The following is a 20721-nucleotide window of genomic DNA, read 5'->3' as shown; positions in this document are numbered from 1 at the left end:
AGGGATTATGCTGATTTGCCTTCACACTGGATGAGTGTATAAGCATTCCATTCATGGTACTCTTGTTCATGGATTATGCTGAGTTGCCATCACACTGGATGAGTGTATAGTATTCCATTTGTGGTTACAATTGTTCAAGGATTATGCTGATTTGCCTTCACACTGGATGAGTGTATAAGTATTCCATTCATGGTACTCTTGTTCAGGGATTATGCTGATTTGCCATCACACTGGAGGAGTATACAGTATTCCATTTGTGGTTACACTTGTTCAGGGATTATGCTGATTTGCCTTCACACTGGATGAATGTATACTATTCCATTCATGGCACTCCTGTTTCAGGATTATGCTGATTTGCCTTCACACTGGATGAGTATATAGTATGCCATTCATGGTACTCTTGTTTGGGATTATGCTGATTTGCAGTCAGATATGACCACCATTACTAAAATTGGTAAAACCTTTAAATAAGTATTTGTCAAAAACCAAATCTAACAGAAAATAACCTTGCCAGGATAGGGAGTTTTGAAGATAATACCAGTTATGCTGATTGTCATTTCTTTGTTGTTCAGGGCACGGTATCTAATGAGTTCTAAATACAATTCATCATGATAATGTTGATGTCTGTGCAATAAACTGCTTTGTAGACATTCTGACTTCACCCATGACAAATTGTTGCCTTTAGTCTGCATGCATATATATATATATATATATATATATATATATATATATATATATATATATAAAGAAGGGCAGACAGTGGTTCTTTTTATTGATATATTTCCCCGTTTTAAATTTTTCAATTCAGTTACTGTTTTCACATAAATTTTATACTGCTCCAGTGGCCTAAGTGGTAAGAGCATTCACCTCGGATATGGGAGGTCACAGGGTCAGACCCCAGCCAAGACATACCCAAGACTTATAATAAATGGTACTAGCAGCTGTCTTGCATGGTGCTCAGTATTAAGAGGTTAGTGTTAGGACTGGTTGGCCTGGTGTCAAGATAATGTGACTAGGTGGGACATCATGCTATATGTCTGTGGCATGATGCCTCAGTGCTAGACATCACTATAAACTGCCACACTGCAGACGTCGTAGCAATGTCTAAAAAATTGTTAAAGCTTAACATTGAAAATCCAAATCACACACACAGAGAAACTGATACACATACATTTTATAGTATGGATTAGTGCTCTCATAAGTGAAATGTATGACTTCGATTACTGCTGTATTTATATTCCCCATTGTGGTCAGCACTCAAATTGTCATCGAGTGAGAGACAACTTTCTGATAGAGCATGTTAGGTTAGAATGTGTTGCTTCAGATGAATCATATTTTCAATTTAGTGCCTTAATTTATCAGCTCTAACAACTTGGTTACTCATCATTATAGGTAAATGTTAATTGTACATTCGACTAGTATATAGTATGTACATTACAATAGGACTACTGCCTATTTTTAGGTACAGTTTGTAACATTACAATGGGACATTTTCTATTGTACATTACAATGGGACTACTTACAAAAATGGTACTAACAGCTGCCTCGCTTGGTGCTCAGCATTAAGAGGTGAGTGTTAGGACTGGTCGGCGTGGTGTCAGGATAATGTGACTGGATGGGACATCATGCTACATGTCTGCAGCATGATACCCCAGTGCTAGACATCACTATAATCTGCCACGCTGCAGACATCTTAGCAATATGACTGAAAAACTGTTAAAGCTACGTTAAAAATCCAAATCACACACACAATGGGACTACTTCTGTCTATCATATTTAAGTACTGTACACTAACAGACTAAACCTGTTTTCCATAATTAAAGAAAAGATCTCAGCAAAAGGCTGTATTTCCAAAAAAAGGCTAGAAGAAAAACTTAATTTTTAAGTACATGTATTTGGATTTTTTTATAATTATAAACGCTTATTGTCTAATTTCTAATTTTTTAAATTTAAATAAAGAGTAGATGTATTTTCTATGCAAATTTATTTATATCAAAGTTTTTTTATGCAGTTAAACTACATGTGAATCAGTTTTCTTCTCCTTTGAATAAATGACTATTTAATACTGGCTTTATTTACCTGGATTTAATCAACAAGTCTGTAGAGGTATTACAGTATACCCTAGTGGCTTAGTCTATGATTCCATTATATGTATACTTTAACACAGGTAAAACCCCAGTAATCCACCACCAGTCACTATGCTGAACTATTAACGTGAAAGTGATGGGGAAGTCAGCCATTGCAAAGCAATGAAGAATTGCTTTCATCATGTTGATTAGTATTGGCATGGTTGTAAAAGGATATAAGGAGTGTTCCCATAGCATGCATTTTCTCTTTACGTATGTATTAACTGGTGACAGTGGTTTACCATGTACATGCTGGAAGTGTAGCACTGTGGGAATTTAGAGCTTTAAGGGATTAGCATTAACATAGGACAGAGAGGATATATAGGTAAAAATGGAAATCTATACAGATGGAAGTACATAGTTCGTACAAATTACATCATGACTATCAGGTGCAAATGACAGATGTAACTTCAGGTGTGGAATATAATCATCAGGTATACACTGTACAAAGTATGTTGTTATTCTGATTGTCTGTTCATCTGTCTGTCTCATCTCTTTTTAATGTTTCTTGCTCATTTTCAATATGATCAAGTAATTTCCATTGGCTCATTTAGCTATAGCAGAGTACCTGTAAATGCAAAATTTGTTTTCGTGTTTCTTATAAATTTTGGATTAACTGTTTCTTTATTCATAATTGATTGGTCAAAAATAATCTTCTACAGATAGTAGTCAATTTAAGCTTTTTCATCAATTTTTAGCTAAAACTAATCAAATATAAATTATCTGATTGGAAGAAAGAAAATGTCAAATTTATGTCATGACTATATTCATACAGGTTAAAGTCTATAGTGTCCTGGCATAATGGAGTGGTCTCTCACAATAAGCCCCACCCCATATAATGCCTGTCTTATAACATGATTCAATCCTGGATCTGAGAAATTGTTTGAAAATTTTTTTATCATTGCTGCTTGAAATTATTAACATAAATTTTACCCTTCACTAATGAGAACCTATTATAATTTGATTTCACTGCATTAATAAAACTTTGATTGTTTCTTATGAAAATCCTGTGGTTATAGACTTCTTCACATATAATACTGCCTAACTGGAACATCCCTCGTTAATAGAATTCTTCACTTATAATACTGCCTTATTGGAACATCCCTCGGTAATAGACTTCTTCACTTATAATACTGCCTTGTAGGAAAATCTCTTGGTAATAGACCTCTTCACTTATAATACTGCCTCATTAGAACATCCCTTGGTATTGAACTACCTCAATTAGAATACTGCCTTGTTGGAACATCCCCTGGTAATAGACTTCTTCACTTATAATACATGTACTGCCTCATTAGAACATCCATTGGTATTGAACTCCCTCACTTATAATACTGCCTTATTGGAAAATCTCTTGGTTATAGACTTCCTCACTTGTAATACTGCCTTGCTGGAATTTCCATTAGTATGAACTTCCTCTACCTTCTTGGAAAATTACTCGGTCTTGAACACCCACACTTATAACACAGCATTAAGTTAGAACATCTCATGGTAATAGACTTGTCACTTATAATACTGCCTCACTTGAACATCCCTTGGTATTAAAGTCCCTCACTTATAACAACAACGTAGTTGGAACATCATTGGTATTGAACTTCTTCACTTATAACACATCCTAGCTGGAGAATCCCTTGGTATTGGACTCCCTCATTTACAACGCAGCCTAGTTGGAACATCCCTTGGTATAATACTTCCTCATTTATATGCAGTTTACCTGTATGACTTTATTGACTGGCATTATAAATAGAGAGCACAGTATTAAATAAGTAATGGTCATGTGGAGCTAAAAGAAATAGTAAAATTCAGCATGTAATAATGACACAGAATAGATTAGACATTTTCAAATGAAATTCAATGAGGTATATAATAATCTTAAGTTTTTGTTTTAGCTCACCAGGCCATTAAGACCATGTGGGCTTTTGGTATGGCACTGTGTCTGGCATACATTGTGTATCATGTGCCAACTGTCAACATTGATATTTTTAACTTCCCCAGAACCACTGGGATAATTTCAGTATGTTCCTCATGACATTCTTTACCATAATTGTGTTTGGAATGGTTACCTTAGCAATAGCATGGCTTCCATAGCAACCAAAATGGAAAACATATTTCTCACTTTTCCAAAATGGTGCAGTGAATTTTGATCAAACATGCTAGGAATGTTTATTATCACATGCTAAAAAAAATTGTTTAGAATGTCTCTCCTGGTAACAGTGCAACTTCCTTATCAATGTGTTAAAAATCTATTTTCAGCTTCTCTAGCATGGCTGATCCAATTTCAATCAGTCTAGGTAAAATTGTTTCTTAGGGCATGCTTTATCAAAGTTTTAGCCAGGTTGATTCCCTATGTATTGCTGTGTTTTCATTAACAACTGGTTTATTATTGAACTCCTTCACTTATACACAGTCTAGTTTGAACATCAGAGTCTTATGAATTGCTAAACCAGTTTTGATCAGACTTGATGGGAATGTTTGTTACAAGATTTCCATCATAATGATGTCCAGGGTAGTTTCCATAGTAATTGTGGGACTTCCATAGCAACCATAAGGAAAACTGAGTGCCAGCTTCTCCAGAACAGTACTGAAACTAATTTCAGTCAGGCCTGACAAGATTGTTATTAAGAACATACCCTTTAAAATTTAATCTGGGATGGATCCCCTAGCATTGTTAAAGCCTCCTTAGCAACTGAATGAAAAACCTGTTTTCGACATCACTAGAATTTCTGAGACAGTTTTTATTAAACATGTTATAAATGTTTGTTAGGACATCATATATCCAAGGGATGGCTTTCCTAGCAATTGTCTGGCTTAAACAGAAATCAGTTGGAAACCTATTTTCAATTTCTTTCAACAGCTCAGTCAATTTTTGATCAAATTTGGTAGAAATGCTTTTCAGAACATGTTCTATCAAATCATGTTCATGGTGGCCCCCAGGTAATATCATGGCCACCTTACCAGCTGGGTGCCAAACCTAATTTTGGATTCTTCTACACCATGGCTTAATCAGTTTTGATCAAACTGGGTAGGAATGGTTCTTATGCAGTCAACCTTGTCCAATGGGCCAGGCCACTGACTCTTCCTGATGCTGTGGAGCTCTACAGAATATTTCACACATTGTGAGAAACTGTCCACCGACAAAGTTCCCTGGTGGACTACAGGCTCTCCACCTTGACGATGACGATGCTGTTAAATGGTTGAGCATGCACTGCACATAATAATAACAATAATAATAATAATAAAATTTGTTTCCAATGTGGCTTCTATAGCAATGGTGTCACTTTCACAGCAAACATATGAAAAACCTTTTTAGCTTCTTCAGAATGGCCTAACCAATTTTGATAAAACTTGATATGACTTTCTCAGATATGCAGTATAAACGTGCTTTAGTTTGTTCCCCTGGCAACAATCTCGTTTCCATTGTAACCAGGTGGAAAACCTACTAAATATACTTATTTCCCTTTGGGTATGGCTGTTGAACTAATATAGTGACATTCTCTCCAAAACCAGGGTTCTAACAACTTTGAGAAATTCTAATATTTAAGCAGTTGTCTTCAAAACTCCAATTTTGTAAAAATGTGGCTGTATCCTTGAAAATCCTTGAATTTGTTGGAAACATCCTTAAATGTTCACTAAAACTTTATGAATTTCTTCAGAGAGTAAAAATCCACTTAAACTGAATAAAATAGTCAATTTCTAAATTTGTTGTTTTGTTATTGCTGTGAATAACAAACAAAATGGGATAAAATTAGGTGGATCAATTGGTACATGACTTGGATCATTACCAAATGAAGTAGTATGCCTTTGTTGTTGTTGTTGTTGTTATAGGGTTTAACGCCATTTTTCAGCACAAGAGAGGCTATACATGGTGGCCAGTTTTAATGGTGGAGGAAGAACCAGAGAAAAACCCCGGAAAGAACCACTGACCCATGAGAAGCTACCGGCAAGCTTTCTCACATATAGTAGTATGCCTTTGCTGTAGTGGCATGATAACTTGTTATGTGACAATTTTCTTTTGTACCTACTGCATATATGTAGTGATAAACAAAGTAACATAATTTCTTAAAAAAGATACTTCTTGAAAACTTTTGGAAGTCTTTTAACACTACTTTCCATGAAGTACAAACCATGAAAACTGCCTTACCATATCAGACTCAATGTGATTGATAGAGGCCAAGAATGAAAACTTATCTCATTCTTACAAGTGATGCTAGTGCACCACTTATAGTAGAACACAGTTAACATATCTGACACCACCTGGTCCAGTTGAAGTTACGTATAATAAAAACACAGTTAAACAACATATATGACACCACCTAGTCCAGTTGAAGTTACTTCTATTAGAAACACAGTAAAACAACATATCTGACAATACCAATTTCTACTGAATAGCTGGACATTATCATTACATAGGTGTCTTTCAACCCAAGCACATGCCTTATCACAGCATTTGCATTTTACACCAATGTATACTAGATGAGCAATATCAGTTTCTCTTGGGCCTCTTGTTAATAGTCATCTAGATGTATTATGATGGCATGAAGTGTGCCTTAACAGTCACTGTACATTCAGATGTAGGGAAATTTACTATTTGTTAATGCATAGTGTGTGTGGACATTGCTCTTTGTTAATGTATATCATGTGCAAGCAAAACAGAAACATTTGCCATAATCAGATAATTCTTTGGTCAGAATCTTTATTTCAGAATTCTTAATTTAATTGTGCAAACAAGTTAAACATGAAAAAAGTAGGCAAAACTCCAGTGTTCGTTAGACAATATTGAACAAAAAACTTATTACCTGGTGCTATATCACCTAATGATACAGGCCAAATAACATGTAATTGTAGGTAATGTACATAGTTTTATTTGATTGTTCTGACTGGTGTGGCTGCAATAAGAATTTTATTATCAAATCATAATGGTGTGCATTAAATACTACAGACATGTCATTGATACGAGACAAGTATTGTCAGTACCCTTGTTAGTAATTCATAATTCATGGACCTAAACATATCTTGAATTGTGGAGAGAATAGTAAGCCAGTCAGTGTAGTAATGATCAATATCTATTTAATAGTGAAAGCAAATAAATTATGAACAGGGAACAAAAATGATATGTAAAATGCTTCATGTGTCACATGATTGAACCACTATGTGTCCTTGCAATAAAGATCATTTATAATGGATCGCTCTGGTGGCCTAGTGTTTAGAGCATCCACCTTAGATGCGGGAGGTCACGGGTTCAATCCCCGGTCAAGTCATACCAAAGACTTACAAAAATGGTACTAACAGCTGCCTCGCTTGGCGCTCAGCATCAAGAGGTTAGTGTTAGGACTGGTCAGCCTGGTGTCAGGATAATGTGACTGGTTGAGACATCATGCTACATATTTGTCTGCAGCATGATGCCTTGCTGCTAGACATCACTATAAACTGTCACACTGCAGACATCGTAGCAATATGACTGAAAAATTGTTAAAGCTACATTAAAAATCTAAATCACACACACACACATTTATAATGGAAGAATAGCAGTGGTGATAATGATACATGGATGTTGTTGCCTGAACTAGATTCATTATAACTGGTTTGGGGCCATCCATTTAGTGTGTACGCATGGAGGGGGGAGGTGGGTAACCCAGATGCATTCGCTTGCATGTGGGGGGTCTACTGATAATGTACATAGGAAATGGGGGATGTTAAACCTCGATAATAATCTGTCTAATATGTAACCTGTTGGACTGGGTTCACTTGGCATTTGAATTTTAGCAGACACTAGACAAACTTTAAAATTACGCAGCTAATTTCTTGATGCAGCCAGACATTCAACATCGGTGGACTATCTGTTCTATTAAAAATGTTAATATTATTAATCCTTTATGGTTTCTGCATGGATTAAATAGAGGCTGTTCTATAGAATTTGGGGTACTGGGGATGAGTTAAACATATGTACGCAGGTGGGGTGTGTAAAAAAGTATGCATGTTTATGGGGGGATTAAGCTTTACCAGATTTTTGCATACGTACTCAATGGATAACCCCTTTCCAAATACAGGTGGTACTACACACAGAATTGTAGTGCTTTTGCTAAAGTAGGTCACTGTACATAGATCTGGTGCATTGTTAAAGTGGATCACTATACACAGATGTAGTACATTGCTAAAGTGGGTCACTATACACAGATATAATACTTTGCTAAAGTAGGTCCCTACACAGATGTAGTACATTGCTAAAGTAGGTCACTATTCCTAGTTGTAGTACACTGCTAAAGTGGGTCACTATACATAGATGTAGTGTGTTGCTAAAGTAGGCCTGACAGTCATTCTATTTATTCTTCCATTTACTTTGCAGTTATTTAGTTGTATTGTAACTACTGCTGATTTGAGAAAATATTACAATAGAAGTGGTGGCATTCATCTGGTCATAAATGTAATATGAAGATCTGCATGCTGTGACGTCAACTTGATGGTAAAGAGGGTTACCATGCCACTCACATAGTCAAGTCAGCAATATAGGCCCTTATCTGCTGTGACATAATGTGCTGGTACATCATGGTTGATGTTATTCGATCTGCAGATTACTCCTAAATAGTTGCATAGACCCAGATCTGCTGGTGCATTATATGATGGCAGATCTGGGATTGTGTAGTTTATAGTTGGACTCAACTTACAAGCTGGTATATGCGGTACTAATATATAATTGCCATGCTTATCAAAAGGAGTTATAACAGGGTATGGTTTTGGTATTTTACAGCACAGCAACACAAATAGGTTATTTCATGTCATTTAGGAAAATCGGATTAAAGGGCTTTGCCCGTGGACACATTACTGATTGCTGACCCACACTGGTATGACAATACAACCTGCACCCTTTTTGTCTGAAATCCAGGATGGTATTCATGGGCAGGAATCCTTAAAACTTTTTATGTGTATGTGTGTATGCATATATGTACATGTGTGTAATGTTGAATCATTTCTAGTTCATTAATTTTTTTATTCAGACTGACTAATATTGAGAAAACTTGCATGCACTCATATATTATAGCAATTCTAAGGCAACATTAAGGTTATTAGGTGCATTTATTGAGTAAAGTCAAGTACATTTTGTTTTAAATCATTATCACATAACATAAACTCTACAGAACTTTGTACCAACTCAAACTAGAACATATCAATTAAAACAAACAGCAAGCTTTTGTGTTGACTCTAATTAAACACATGAATTAAACACATGTACATTATGCAATCATAAGCTGACAGCGTGATGTTTTACAGACACTCCAAAATTAGACGTAGATGAGCCAAGATAATAAAAAAACTCAAGGTAAAATGAAATTCATAAGACTAAATACATGTATGAATAAGAGCAGTGATTCATATTACTGAAATATCCTAATCTATTGGCGATACATTTTCAGGATAAAAAATACAATCAACATCAGGAATACATATTAATCACAGAATATAAATTTGTAAAAAAAACATTTTTCAGGCTGTGGCTAAGTCAGTGTCATTGATATAATATGCAATGTATATGGTTTTATTTGTTTGGTTGGTGTTTAATAGCAATACATGAAAAGGTGTTTAGTGCCAAAGCACTGGGAGTTAAGTACTTTGCTTAGAGACTCATCACAGCAGACAGTTAATTATTGACATGAGCAGGATTGCCATTTTGGGGGTGCAGGTCTAACCTGACTGAGGCCACACAGTGAATATGGTACCTGGGGAATAAAGTAAATGTCTTCTGTCTATATTAGACAAGTATCCATTACATAAAGGACAATAGTATAGGAATGTCCATGAATGGTTTCTGATAGTGTCCTTAGTGGACAAGTGTACTCTATATGTGGATATCCATTGTTAAAGTTTTTTTTTTTTAAAATTCTTCTCATTTTCTTGCAGGGCTTCAGGACACCCACCAACAGCCCAGTCAATCCCAGAGTTGCAGAACACAAGTTCCGGAGATCTGCAAGTTTGCCATCAAGTCCCCTCAAATTTAAGATGGATGTTGATAATGATCTACAATGCCCAATTTGTCTGGAACTTTATACCTATCCCATAATTCTTCCATGTTCACATGTTCTCTGCCGACGACCATGCGCTGAACAGCTCTTTGATTACAATTTCATTAAATGCCCTGTGTGCCGAGACAACTGCTATGTGAGTGGTGGAATTTCTAGTCTACCAAGAGTTATTGCCCTTGAAAATATAATTGAACGCTACAAAGCAGAGAGAATAAAAAATCGCAATAATTCCGAAAGTGTGAAAAGTTCTCTTGATATATCCACAGAACAGATCAAAGAACCAGAATCTATTGGTAACATAATTTATTGTCAAAGTTGTGACTCATCGCCTCCGAAAAAGGCTAAAAAGTCCTGTCTGGACTGTTATCAGTCATTTTGCGGGCCATGTTTACGATCATCTCACCCAAATAAGGCACCTTATATTAGTCATGAGCTCATAGAACCTGTTCCTTTAGTAAGTCGAGAACAGTACCTAGTAGGAACATGTTCAGAGCACTCAAAAACCGTGTTATCATACTGCTTGCTGTGCAAACAGCCGATGTGCACATCATGTGAAGATCAGGAGGTACACGAGGGACATGCAGTTGTACAAGTTGATGAAGCATACAGAGATTTAAAGGTAATATATTTACCATATTTATTCAATGATAAGCCTACCCCCAGTTTTACAGACTTTTGGCAAGTATTTAACTATGATATGATTGTCTGATAATAAACCCTCCCCAAACACTTTGCAGAATTTATTTGGCTGGTTCCCTGGGCTTATCATAGTAGACATATCATATTCACACATAATTAGAAAGTAAACTTCTAATGCAGTAGTTTGAAAAGACATTTTTTTTCTCACCTGTGTTAGCAGATAGCAAACTATATACACATCCATCCCTGTCTGGCAAAGTCAACATTGCGGTTTGCCTTAGTAATATGCTGTAAAGTCTGGATAATAAATACATGTGAAAATAAATGTGTATAAAAATGGCACACTGACTTTCTGTTATCTTTATAGCAAAATTAAATGCATACATGTCTGACCTGACAACTCTTACAATTTGACCATAAGTCTGAAATCACCCTTAAATTATGGACTTATTTAATAATAGCATAAATACACAAATATAATCATTGCAGTCAAATCTAGATATTGACTTGTCAAAGTTTAGTCTAGAATTGGGTTTTCATACTAGGTTCCATGGAGTTAGTCAGAGAACCAGACTAACTTTACAGGAGTGCCTCAGATGCTTGAATCTGTCCATATTTTTGAGGAAAACTGCCAACATGATCAAACGTTTTCTTTTATGTTATAGCATTATCTAGAAATGTCATCCATTAGGTCAAAACACACTGAAGTCACTTCCGTGAATAGTATTATAAAGAGGAAACATACATTGACCCCTCATTATCATGTTAATTGTCCTGGCTATTATGAATAGTATTATAAAGAGGAAACATACATTGATCCCTCATTATCATGTTAATTGTCTAGGCTATTATGACTAGTATTATAAAGAGGAAACATACATTGATCCGTCATTCTCAGGTTAATTGTCTAGCATCATGTCAAAGGTAGGGCTGCTTTACATGGTTGTGCATTGTAGGCAAAGCTATATAATAACACAAAAATCCTTTAGGATTACAGCAGTTGGCCCCTTAATGAGATAAATTAAGTAGTATTCTGACAAGTAAACTCCATCCACTATATCAACATTGGAGCTAGGACCATGGTTGTGTTATATCAGGGACTGTATTATACCAAGTCATCTTATAGTGAGGGAAGAATGTAAGTGGAAAGGATTTAATAAATATCAATTAAATTTTGTTTATCGGAAAGTCAGGAATATGAAATGTTTTGAGAAGCATATTTGCAGAGTCTTTTCTACTAGGATACATGATTGTAGGATCATGGGAAAAATTCAACTAAATTAAAAAAAATTACACATAATGTTTACAAGGATGAAGCCCTATACCTATGTTTACTTCAATAAATCCCCCTGCAAATTTATTGAAAGTCCCACCTTTTTATAAAGTGGGGAGTTATTTCACAAAATTTTCAGTTTTTGAATAAACAATGCAGTTTGAATAACACCTGTTATATCAGCATGTAATATTTTTCTAAAGAAATGCATACAAGTTTTATTTTTCATCACATTTTCTCCATTGCCAAATGATTTGAAATAATCCATGGTTGCCAAATGATTTGAAATAAGCCACAGTTGCCAAATGATTTGAAATAAGCCACAGTTGACAAATGATTTGAAATAAGCCACAGTTGCCACTTCTCAGTCAAAATCTTGTAAATGTCAGTGACTAATTTAAGAAAAAGACATTGTGAAATAGATAAGTTTATTTATTCATCAAGACTAATATAAAATGCTGTCTTGTATTTCTTAAATTATTTAGTGTAAGTAAACCTGGATGCTGAATTGTACTTCACAAACCCAGTTGATCAAGAATATAACATGTCATCTGACATAATTTAACTTGTCACATCATACATCCATCATAGCAAAGAAGAGATAAAACGTGTCATCTGACATTGTTGACTTGTCACATCATACATCCATCAAAGCAAGGTAGAGATAGAACATGTCATCTGACATTGTTGACTTGTCACATCATACATCCATAGTAGCAAAGTAGAGAGAAAACATGTCATCTGATATTGTTGACTTGTCACTCCATACATCCATAATAGCAAAGTAGAGATAAAACGTGCCATCTGACATTGTTGACTTGTCACATGACACATCCATTCATAGCAAAGTAGAGATAAAACATGTCATCTGATATTGTTGACTTTCACCTGATACATCCATCATAACAAAGTAGAGAAAAAATGTGTCATCTGTCATTGTTGACTTGTCACACCATACATCCATCATAGCAATGTAGAGATAAAACATGTCATCTGACATTGTTGACTTTCACCTGATACATCCATCATAACAAAGTAGAGATAAAATGTGTCATCTGACATTGTTGACTTGTCACACCATACATCCATCATAGCAATGTAGAGATAAAACATGTCATCTGACATTGTTGATTTTCACATCATGCATCCAGGAAAGTAGAGATAAAACGTGTCATCTGATATTGCTAACTTGTCACATCATACATCCATCATAGCAAAGTAGAAATAAAACATGTCATCTGACATTGTTGACTTGTCACACCATACATCCATCATAGCACAGTAGAGAGACATTTACATAATAACATAGGCATAATAAATTACATCAAATATGTTGTTAATTCTTTTCATACATTTTTTTATTATATAATTCCACACATATTCAATGACTGTAAATGAAGCAAGGTCACACTCACAATAGTATCAGTAGTGCACATTCTCTCTCTCTCTCTCTCTCTCTCTCTCTCTCTTGATATGGAGAGAACACAAATGATGACCAAGTTTGAGTTCATGTTGATAATCTGACAACAACAGGAAGTACCAGCTACACATCACAAATGCAGCATCCCCTGCAAATTGCAAACTTGCTGTGCTGGGAATGTTGGGAAATTAAAGACTGATTTCTACTAAAAGGGTGAGCCAAATGTACTCATAATTTTGAACTCTATTGATTGAATAGTGATCTTGTACCTTGGTCGGGATTTCCCTGTAATAAATGTAAATTTAATTTATGTCTGTTTATATGAAAGTCAACTTCATGTCACACTTTGATGGGTGTGGTTGAAGTGATATCAATTAGACTAGTCTGCACCTAAACAAATTATATCAATAAAATCAGTCTACACCTAAACAAATTATATCAATAAAATCAGTCTACACCTAAACAAATTATATTAATAAAATCTGTCTGCACTAAACAATTTAGATCAATTAAACAAGACTGTTGCTAAATAATGCATACAGTTTATATTTTAATTCCATTTATTTTCATTTCATTCTGTGCATTGCTAAATGGCTTTCAAGAGATCTGTTAGATTTGTTGTATCCATTTGTTATTCTTTAGGCCATTTGTTTCAGTTTATCAAGATTTATATAGTGATAAGAGTGTTACATGATATCATGAGAGTATTTAAATTGGGCCTTTACTTATAAAGAGTGTGTTGGATGTTCTGTATTATGCCTTTACTTCTAAAGAGTGTGTTGGATGTTCTGTATTATGCCTTTACTTCTAAAGAGTGTGTTGGATGTTCTGTATTATGCCTTTACTTCTGAAGAGTGTGTTCAGTGTTCTGTATTATGCCTTTACTTCTAAAGAGTGTGTTCAATGTTCTGTATTATGCCTTTACTTCTAAAGAGTGTGTTCAATGTTCTGTATTATGCCTTTACTTCTAAAGAGTGTGTTCAATGTTCTGTATTATGCCTTTACTTCTAAAGAGTGTGTTGGATGTTCTGTATTATGCCTTTACTTCTGAAGAGTGTGTTCAATGTTCTGTATTATGCCTTTACTTCTAAAGAGTGTGTCCAATGTTCTGTATTATGCCTTTACTTCTAAAGAGTGTGTTCAATGTTCTGTATTATGCCTTTACTTCTAAAGAGTGTGTTTGAAGTTCTGTATTATGCATTTACTTACAAAAAGTGTGTTTGTAGTTTTGTACTATATATATACTTGCATGTAACTTGGATCCTTTGCAGACTTCACTGAGATTTGCCATCTCATAATGCACCAACAGATATCAGGGTCTGTGCAATTTGTTAGCAATAAACAGTAGAATAAACAACATAGATTCTGATCAGGGTCTATGTTAGACACTACTTATATGTCAGTATCTACAGTAGATATAATTGTTAAGGTAAAGAAAGCAAATGTAAATGATTGTTTTGCTTCTCATTGGTCAAAATAATTCTTATATATATATATATATATATATATATATATATATATATATATATATATATATATATATATATATATATATTCTTTTTTTAAACAAATCTACACATATTTTCTAACATAACTCTATTGTACAACCTTTTCTTATGGCTGGGGGTAATAGTTTGTTACTAGTCAACTGAATTTCATTATAAACCATATTTTAAACTGAGATTTGCTATAAATCGATCAAAAACTTAATACTAATATGTGGATGGAAGTGTGGGCACAACAAAAGAACAGCATATGATGAAGACAAGGAATATTTGTGGAATAAAGATAAATGTGTCAATACATGGCTTGTGTATTAGACATGCTGAAGACTGTAAATACAAAATCCACAATTCTTCATTTAAAAAATGATTTTTTAACAGAAAGACCTGATAAAATCAACTAACCCTTACATTTGACTCCATTTTCAAATGCTATCAGAAAAATAACACTTGTATGCCAAGAATTATCATTGTTCAACATGTTCCTATATCTCAGCAAAGCTTTCTGGAAAGAAAATTTTATGTGCTGTACTTTGAATTAATTTATTAATCCTTATTCTTTATGAATTGAACATGAAAAGGAGTGGAAAACAAAGGCCATCATTGGGTTACCTGTTTTAAGATTTTTTCCCACATGCCAAGTGCATGTTCTTGGATGTTTATATCTGAACAACAAACAAGGCACATCATACTCAGTGTGTTCCACTAGATTTATTCTTATACACTACCACTTCAGAGGATGTTTAAGTTTTCAGTAAGAGAACAACCTTTGTGAACAAAGTTTTTCTTTTTAGAGTGAAAAACAAGAATATTGTTATTATATCAAGAATGGTCTTGCCCATCAATACCCAAAATGTCAGGATCTCCAGCATTTCTTTAAATTTCTTTGATAAGTAAATATAATATTTATGCTAGAGAACCAGCCTATATGTTTATTATAACATTTATGTCCTTGTTTGACTTGTCTTGATAAAAGGCATATTGTATTTCAGACTGATATAAGTTTAGAAAACCAATCCATGATGATGATCTTTTGAGTTTAGATTGTTGGATTTAGCATTGTATATCATAACTCAGGCCTGTCATGCCTTCTGATTAATTACCAGACCTGGAGAATTTACAAGATACAGATTTGCTGTGAGATTTGAGTTTATCCATGTTCACAGCTACAAAATGCAAAGAAATTGTACATACCATATCATATGATCTGTCAGCAGGTTGTAGATATGTAAATGCATGTAATCATAACTGACAAGCTACTTGCTATATTTTATCACAAATCACAGGCATCTGATTCTTTTAAGAGCTATGGAACCAGCCTATATGTGCTGGCATATCAGATACCATTCTTCTTTCTCACTTGTTTTATCAAGTATAATAATATGTGTCCTCAGAAATCTGTCTGTAATAAATTTAAGCACAGGGTTCTATGATTAACATTTCTCAACTTTTAAAAGTGATTCCAAATATGAAAGATTAAGGAAGAAAAAATTTATTTTTTTGTCTAAAAATATTGCATTTTTCCCTTTTTTGTCAAACTAGGTACATCTACATGGGCAAAAACAGATAACTAATAAAGTTTCTTGATTACTCTTTGCCTTTTTGAGTTTTGTCTTTTGCTCCTGTCAGTTAATTGATAATATTGTTTCTAACTTATTTTTTGAATACTTAAATGATTTTATTATTGGTGTCTCTCTCTGCCTTGAGTACAATGACACAAATGTAAGAAGAATTTTTTTAAATTGATAATTGATAAAGTATTTAACTTGAGATTTCCTTAATGTCAGAAGAGACTGCTTGGTCTCTCAAAAGGTGGTGAAACTTGAAGTGTATGAAGAAAGAGAACTGGGTTCCAAGACAGAGTTCCATTTTCTATGGCAATATATTTTAGCACATGCACAGCTTTTATATAAAAATTGCAGTTCATGACGTAGCAAAGTAAGAAAGGCTATGATGATGATGTAAACACATTCGATGACATTGAGTAATGTTTGGATAAACAAAAATATTGAATATTTCATATTGGATAGGAGCCTTTTACCAGATTACCTCCCATTGACAGATTTCCATTTGAATATGCATCAAAATTTATTTTGATAGGTGGCAACCTGATTATTCTTGGAGATTTCAACTTTCACCTTGACTGTCACAGAAACCCAAATACATCAAAACTCATAGATTCCATTAATGTTTTCAACCTCAAACAGTCAGTTAACCAACCCACCCATAAACATGGTCACATTTTAGACTGGATTCTTCATAGACCTGATGATAACATTCTACGGTCCTCCCTGGTATCCCATGACCTTGCATCAGATCATCTCTGCATTATATGCCATCTTGACTTATCAGTCCCTAACCCTCCACCTTTATCGGCTACTAAGAGAAACCTCCGTATGATAAAAAAAAACAAATAGAACCAAACTAATGCACGACATTCAAGCTAACCTAACAACTTGCTTACCTCTTACCGCAGAACAACTCGATAACTGCCTGCGTTCATTGCTCAACAAACATGCCCCAGCTACCAAGTGCAGAGTATCAATTCAAAAGTGTTCTCCATGGTATGGCAGTGTTAGGAACCAGCTTCGCACTCCTAAAAGAGACTGCCGTAAAGCTGAGAGGCTTTGGCTTTCCACCAGACTCACTATTCATAAGCAAATCTATGAAGCCATTAAGAAGAATGTCATAAATATAGTCCATACAGCAAAATCAGCCCACTACACTACTAAGATCATGGAAAGTTCCAGCTGCAAAGAGCTCTTCGAGATTACTAACAAGCTAATGTCAAGGAACAAATGTACACCACTTTCAACTACCTTCTCTCCAGTCGACCTTCCGGACATGTTTGCAAATTTCTTCCGTGACAAAGTACAAACCATTAGAGATAAGCTTGACACCACAATTTCAATTGTCTCGTCATCACCATACAGTTGGGATACAGAATTTGAGTGGCAACCATTAGCAGCAACCTGTTTCTATGGATTTTGTACGTACAATCCTGATGAAGAGTGCACCAAAGTCAAGCGAACTTGATCCAATTCCAACATCACTGCTGCTTGAGTGCTTAGATCCAGTATTGCCTTCACTAACTGATGTTATTAATACTTCTCTCTCTCATCAGGGGAATTCCCATCATTTTTCAAAACTGCCATTGTAAAGCCTCTAGACCATAATGATTTAAAGAACTACCACCCAGTTTCTAATCTCCCATTCATATCAGAAATCTTAGAAAAGGTTGTTCTGTCCCAGCTTGTATCTCATCTAAATTCAAACAGTCTTTTTAGCAATGTACAATCTGCATATCGCCCTTGCCACAGTCCTGAAACTACTCTTCTAAAAGTAGTTAATGACAAAATTTCTCTCTGCATTGGATAGTGGAAAGATTACAGTCCTCACCCATGTGTCCACACCAGCAAGATACTTACGCTTCTCTTCCGACAATCATATACTCATTATTCCCACTATGAAAACAAAGTCATAGGGACAGCATTCTTTTGCATATCAGGGCCCAGCAATGTGGAATGAATTGTCCACTGAACTTAGACACAAAGACACAGTGATCACATTCAAGAGTGCTCTAAAAACTCACTTGCTTTGACTTCAAGAACAAACTTAAAGACCTAATAATGTTTCCTACCTTAAATATTCTCAGCATGTTTTTTAATGTTTTCTAGTTTCATGGTGTTTGTTTTTGTAATCATATCATTATATGTTTTTTATCTTATAAGTGTTGTCTAATGTTGTAAAGCACTTAGAGCTTCTAAAGATTAGGCGCTATGCAAAGTCCTCATTATTATTATTATTATTATGTACAATATACATATGAACAAAGTTTTGTGAGATTTCATCTTAAACTGTGAGATATGATATGCATTATAATTAATTAATTCCTACATTATTTTTTGTGATAATTGAATACTATTATTGCATAATGTTGTTTAGATTACTCTAGAGGAAGGCGCTAACAACCTGGAGTCCAGTAGAGGAAAGTTGATGACAAATCTCAAACTGCAAAAAGATGCTCTCAAGGACATGCAGGTAGGCAGGCATCACCATAGTAACAGTTCATATTGCACAAATAATTGAGTGGACTTAAGAATAGATCAAGTTAGCACTTTCTGGATTTTCTTTGCACTAAAGAAAATGATTTTAATAATAATAATAATAATAATAATAATAATAATAATAATAATGAGATTTAGTTTTAAAAACCCTGTACACTGGATTTGGAAAAGACCTTGTTTAATTTGATGTCTGATTCATTTCAATTGACAGCATCATTCAGAATTTTTAGAATTAAAAAGTTCAAAATGTAACTACTCTGATCATTCTTAGACTATGAAGAACTGAGTACATCTCCCCCTGCTCTGTAACCTTCACTGGCAACTTGTTTGATCCAGAATCAAACACAAAATCTGTTCTGAATGCTACATCTAACTGACGGGCTCCAGTCTAATGTACCTATCTGACCATACCCATGTGTATACCCCATCTAGAAACATACATTCCTCTTCTGACACTCACATTCTCATCTTTCCCACTGTTAAAACAGTCATATGGACAACATTCTTTTGTGTACCTGGACTTAGCTATGTGGGATGAATTGCCCATTGATCTTAGATATAAGGACACTGTGATCTCATTCTAGAGTGTTCTTAAAACTCACCTATTTCAACTACAAGAACATAATTAAAGACTTAATTAATGTTTACTTCCTTAATTATATTGTGAGCATTATTTTGTTTCATAACTTCATGGTGTTGTTTTGTAATCTTGTCATTGTATATGTTTTTATGTATTTTCTAATATTGTAAAGCACTTAATATATCTTCTAAAGATTAGGTGTTATACTAAGTCGAGATTATTATTATTATTATTATTATTATTATTTAATTGCAATATCTGTAGATATATCATCAAATCATTTATCAAGTAATCCACATACTTAGAATCTTTTTGTTTTTCACTTACATGACTATTATTTCTTTATTTTGACATGTAGTTGATTTTTTTCACAGCAATTTATTAATCGCCGTAGAGATGAGATCAATATGCAGTGTGACACTCTACTAGCTGAGATTGAGAACAAACGCAACTTTTTCCTGTCTGATCTTGAGTATGAAGAGCGTGTGAGACAAAATGAGATGGAGGATGTGATTAAGACACTGGAGAAATTATTGGGGTCAACACAAGGGCTGCATAATTATGTGCAGGAAGTCCTGAATAATGATCAAGCTTCATTTCTTGAGGTATGCTATTTAGCATCCATGTTTATCTCTTAACACTTTTAATCATTTTCTTGTACAAAAATAATTTTTGTTTTTTAGAAAGGCGGATATTTCTGAAAATATTTTCATAATTATATTTAACTTTTCTCATCAGTGTTCAGACAACTGAGTGGTGGAGCAGAAAGTAAGATCAGTGAGTGGATATCATACATTAATTACACTTGAATCCTTGTCAGTAATTAGCCAATACTTAAACAATAATTAGCCAATACTTAAACAGTAATTAGCCAATACTTAAACAATAATTAGCCAATACTTAAACAGTAATTAGCCAATACTTAAACAGTAATTAGCCAGTGCTTAAACAGTAATTAGCCAATGTTAAACAGTAATTAGCCAATGCTTAAACAGTAATTAGCCAACACTTAAACAGTAATTAGCCAACACTTAAACAGTAATTAGCCAATACTTAAACAGTAATTAGCCAACACTTAAACAGTAATTAGCCAACACTTAAA

At 34.4% G+C, this 20721-nt stretch overlaps 1 protein-coding gene across 3 annotated transcripts in view; it reads left to right on the top strand.

Annotated features, from left to right (window-relative positions):
• LOC149781364 (E3 ubiquitin-protein ligase MID1-like) overlaps positions 1-20721 on the top strand; it is an 81897-nt gene that overhangs the window by 25047 nt on the left and 36129 nt on the right. Inside the window, exons 1-4 of one of the 3 annotated variants that reach the window (XM_089935454.1) lie at positions 2214-2560; positions 10017-10757; positions 18918-19013; positions 19994-20224. In XM_089935454.1, the coding sequence (XP_089791580.1) occupies positions 2474-2560; positions 10017-10757; positions 18918-19013; positions 19994-20224 (1155 nt within the window). In that variant the 5' untranslated portion in view covers positions 2214-2473. Of the gene's footprint in view, positions 1-2213; positions 2577-10016; positions 10758-18917; positions 19014-19993; positions 20225-20721 lie in introns of those variants that run through there. The other 2 variants (XM_089935457.1, XM_089935455.1) reach the window with 2 other exon arrangements.

Source organism: Sinohyriopsis cumingii, chromosome 15 (assembly GCF_028554795.1).
Source record: "Sinohyriopsis cumingii isolate HCF-2022 chromosome 15, ASM2855479v2, whole genome shotgun sequence".
Classification (NCBI taxonomy): domain Eukaryota; kingdom Metazoa; phylum Mollusca; class Bivalvia; order Unionida; family Unionidae; genus Sinohyriopsis; species Sinohyriopsis cumingii.
Note: the sequence above shows the minus strand (reverse complement) of the source record. Positions and strands in the feature narration are given on the sequence as shown.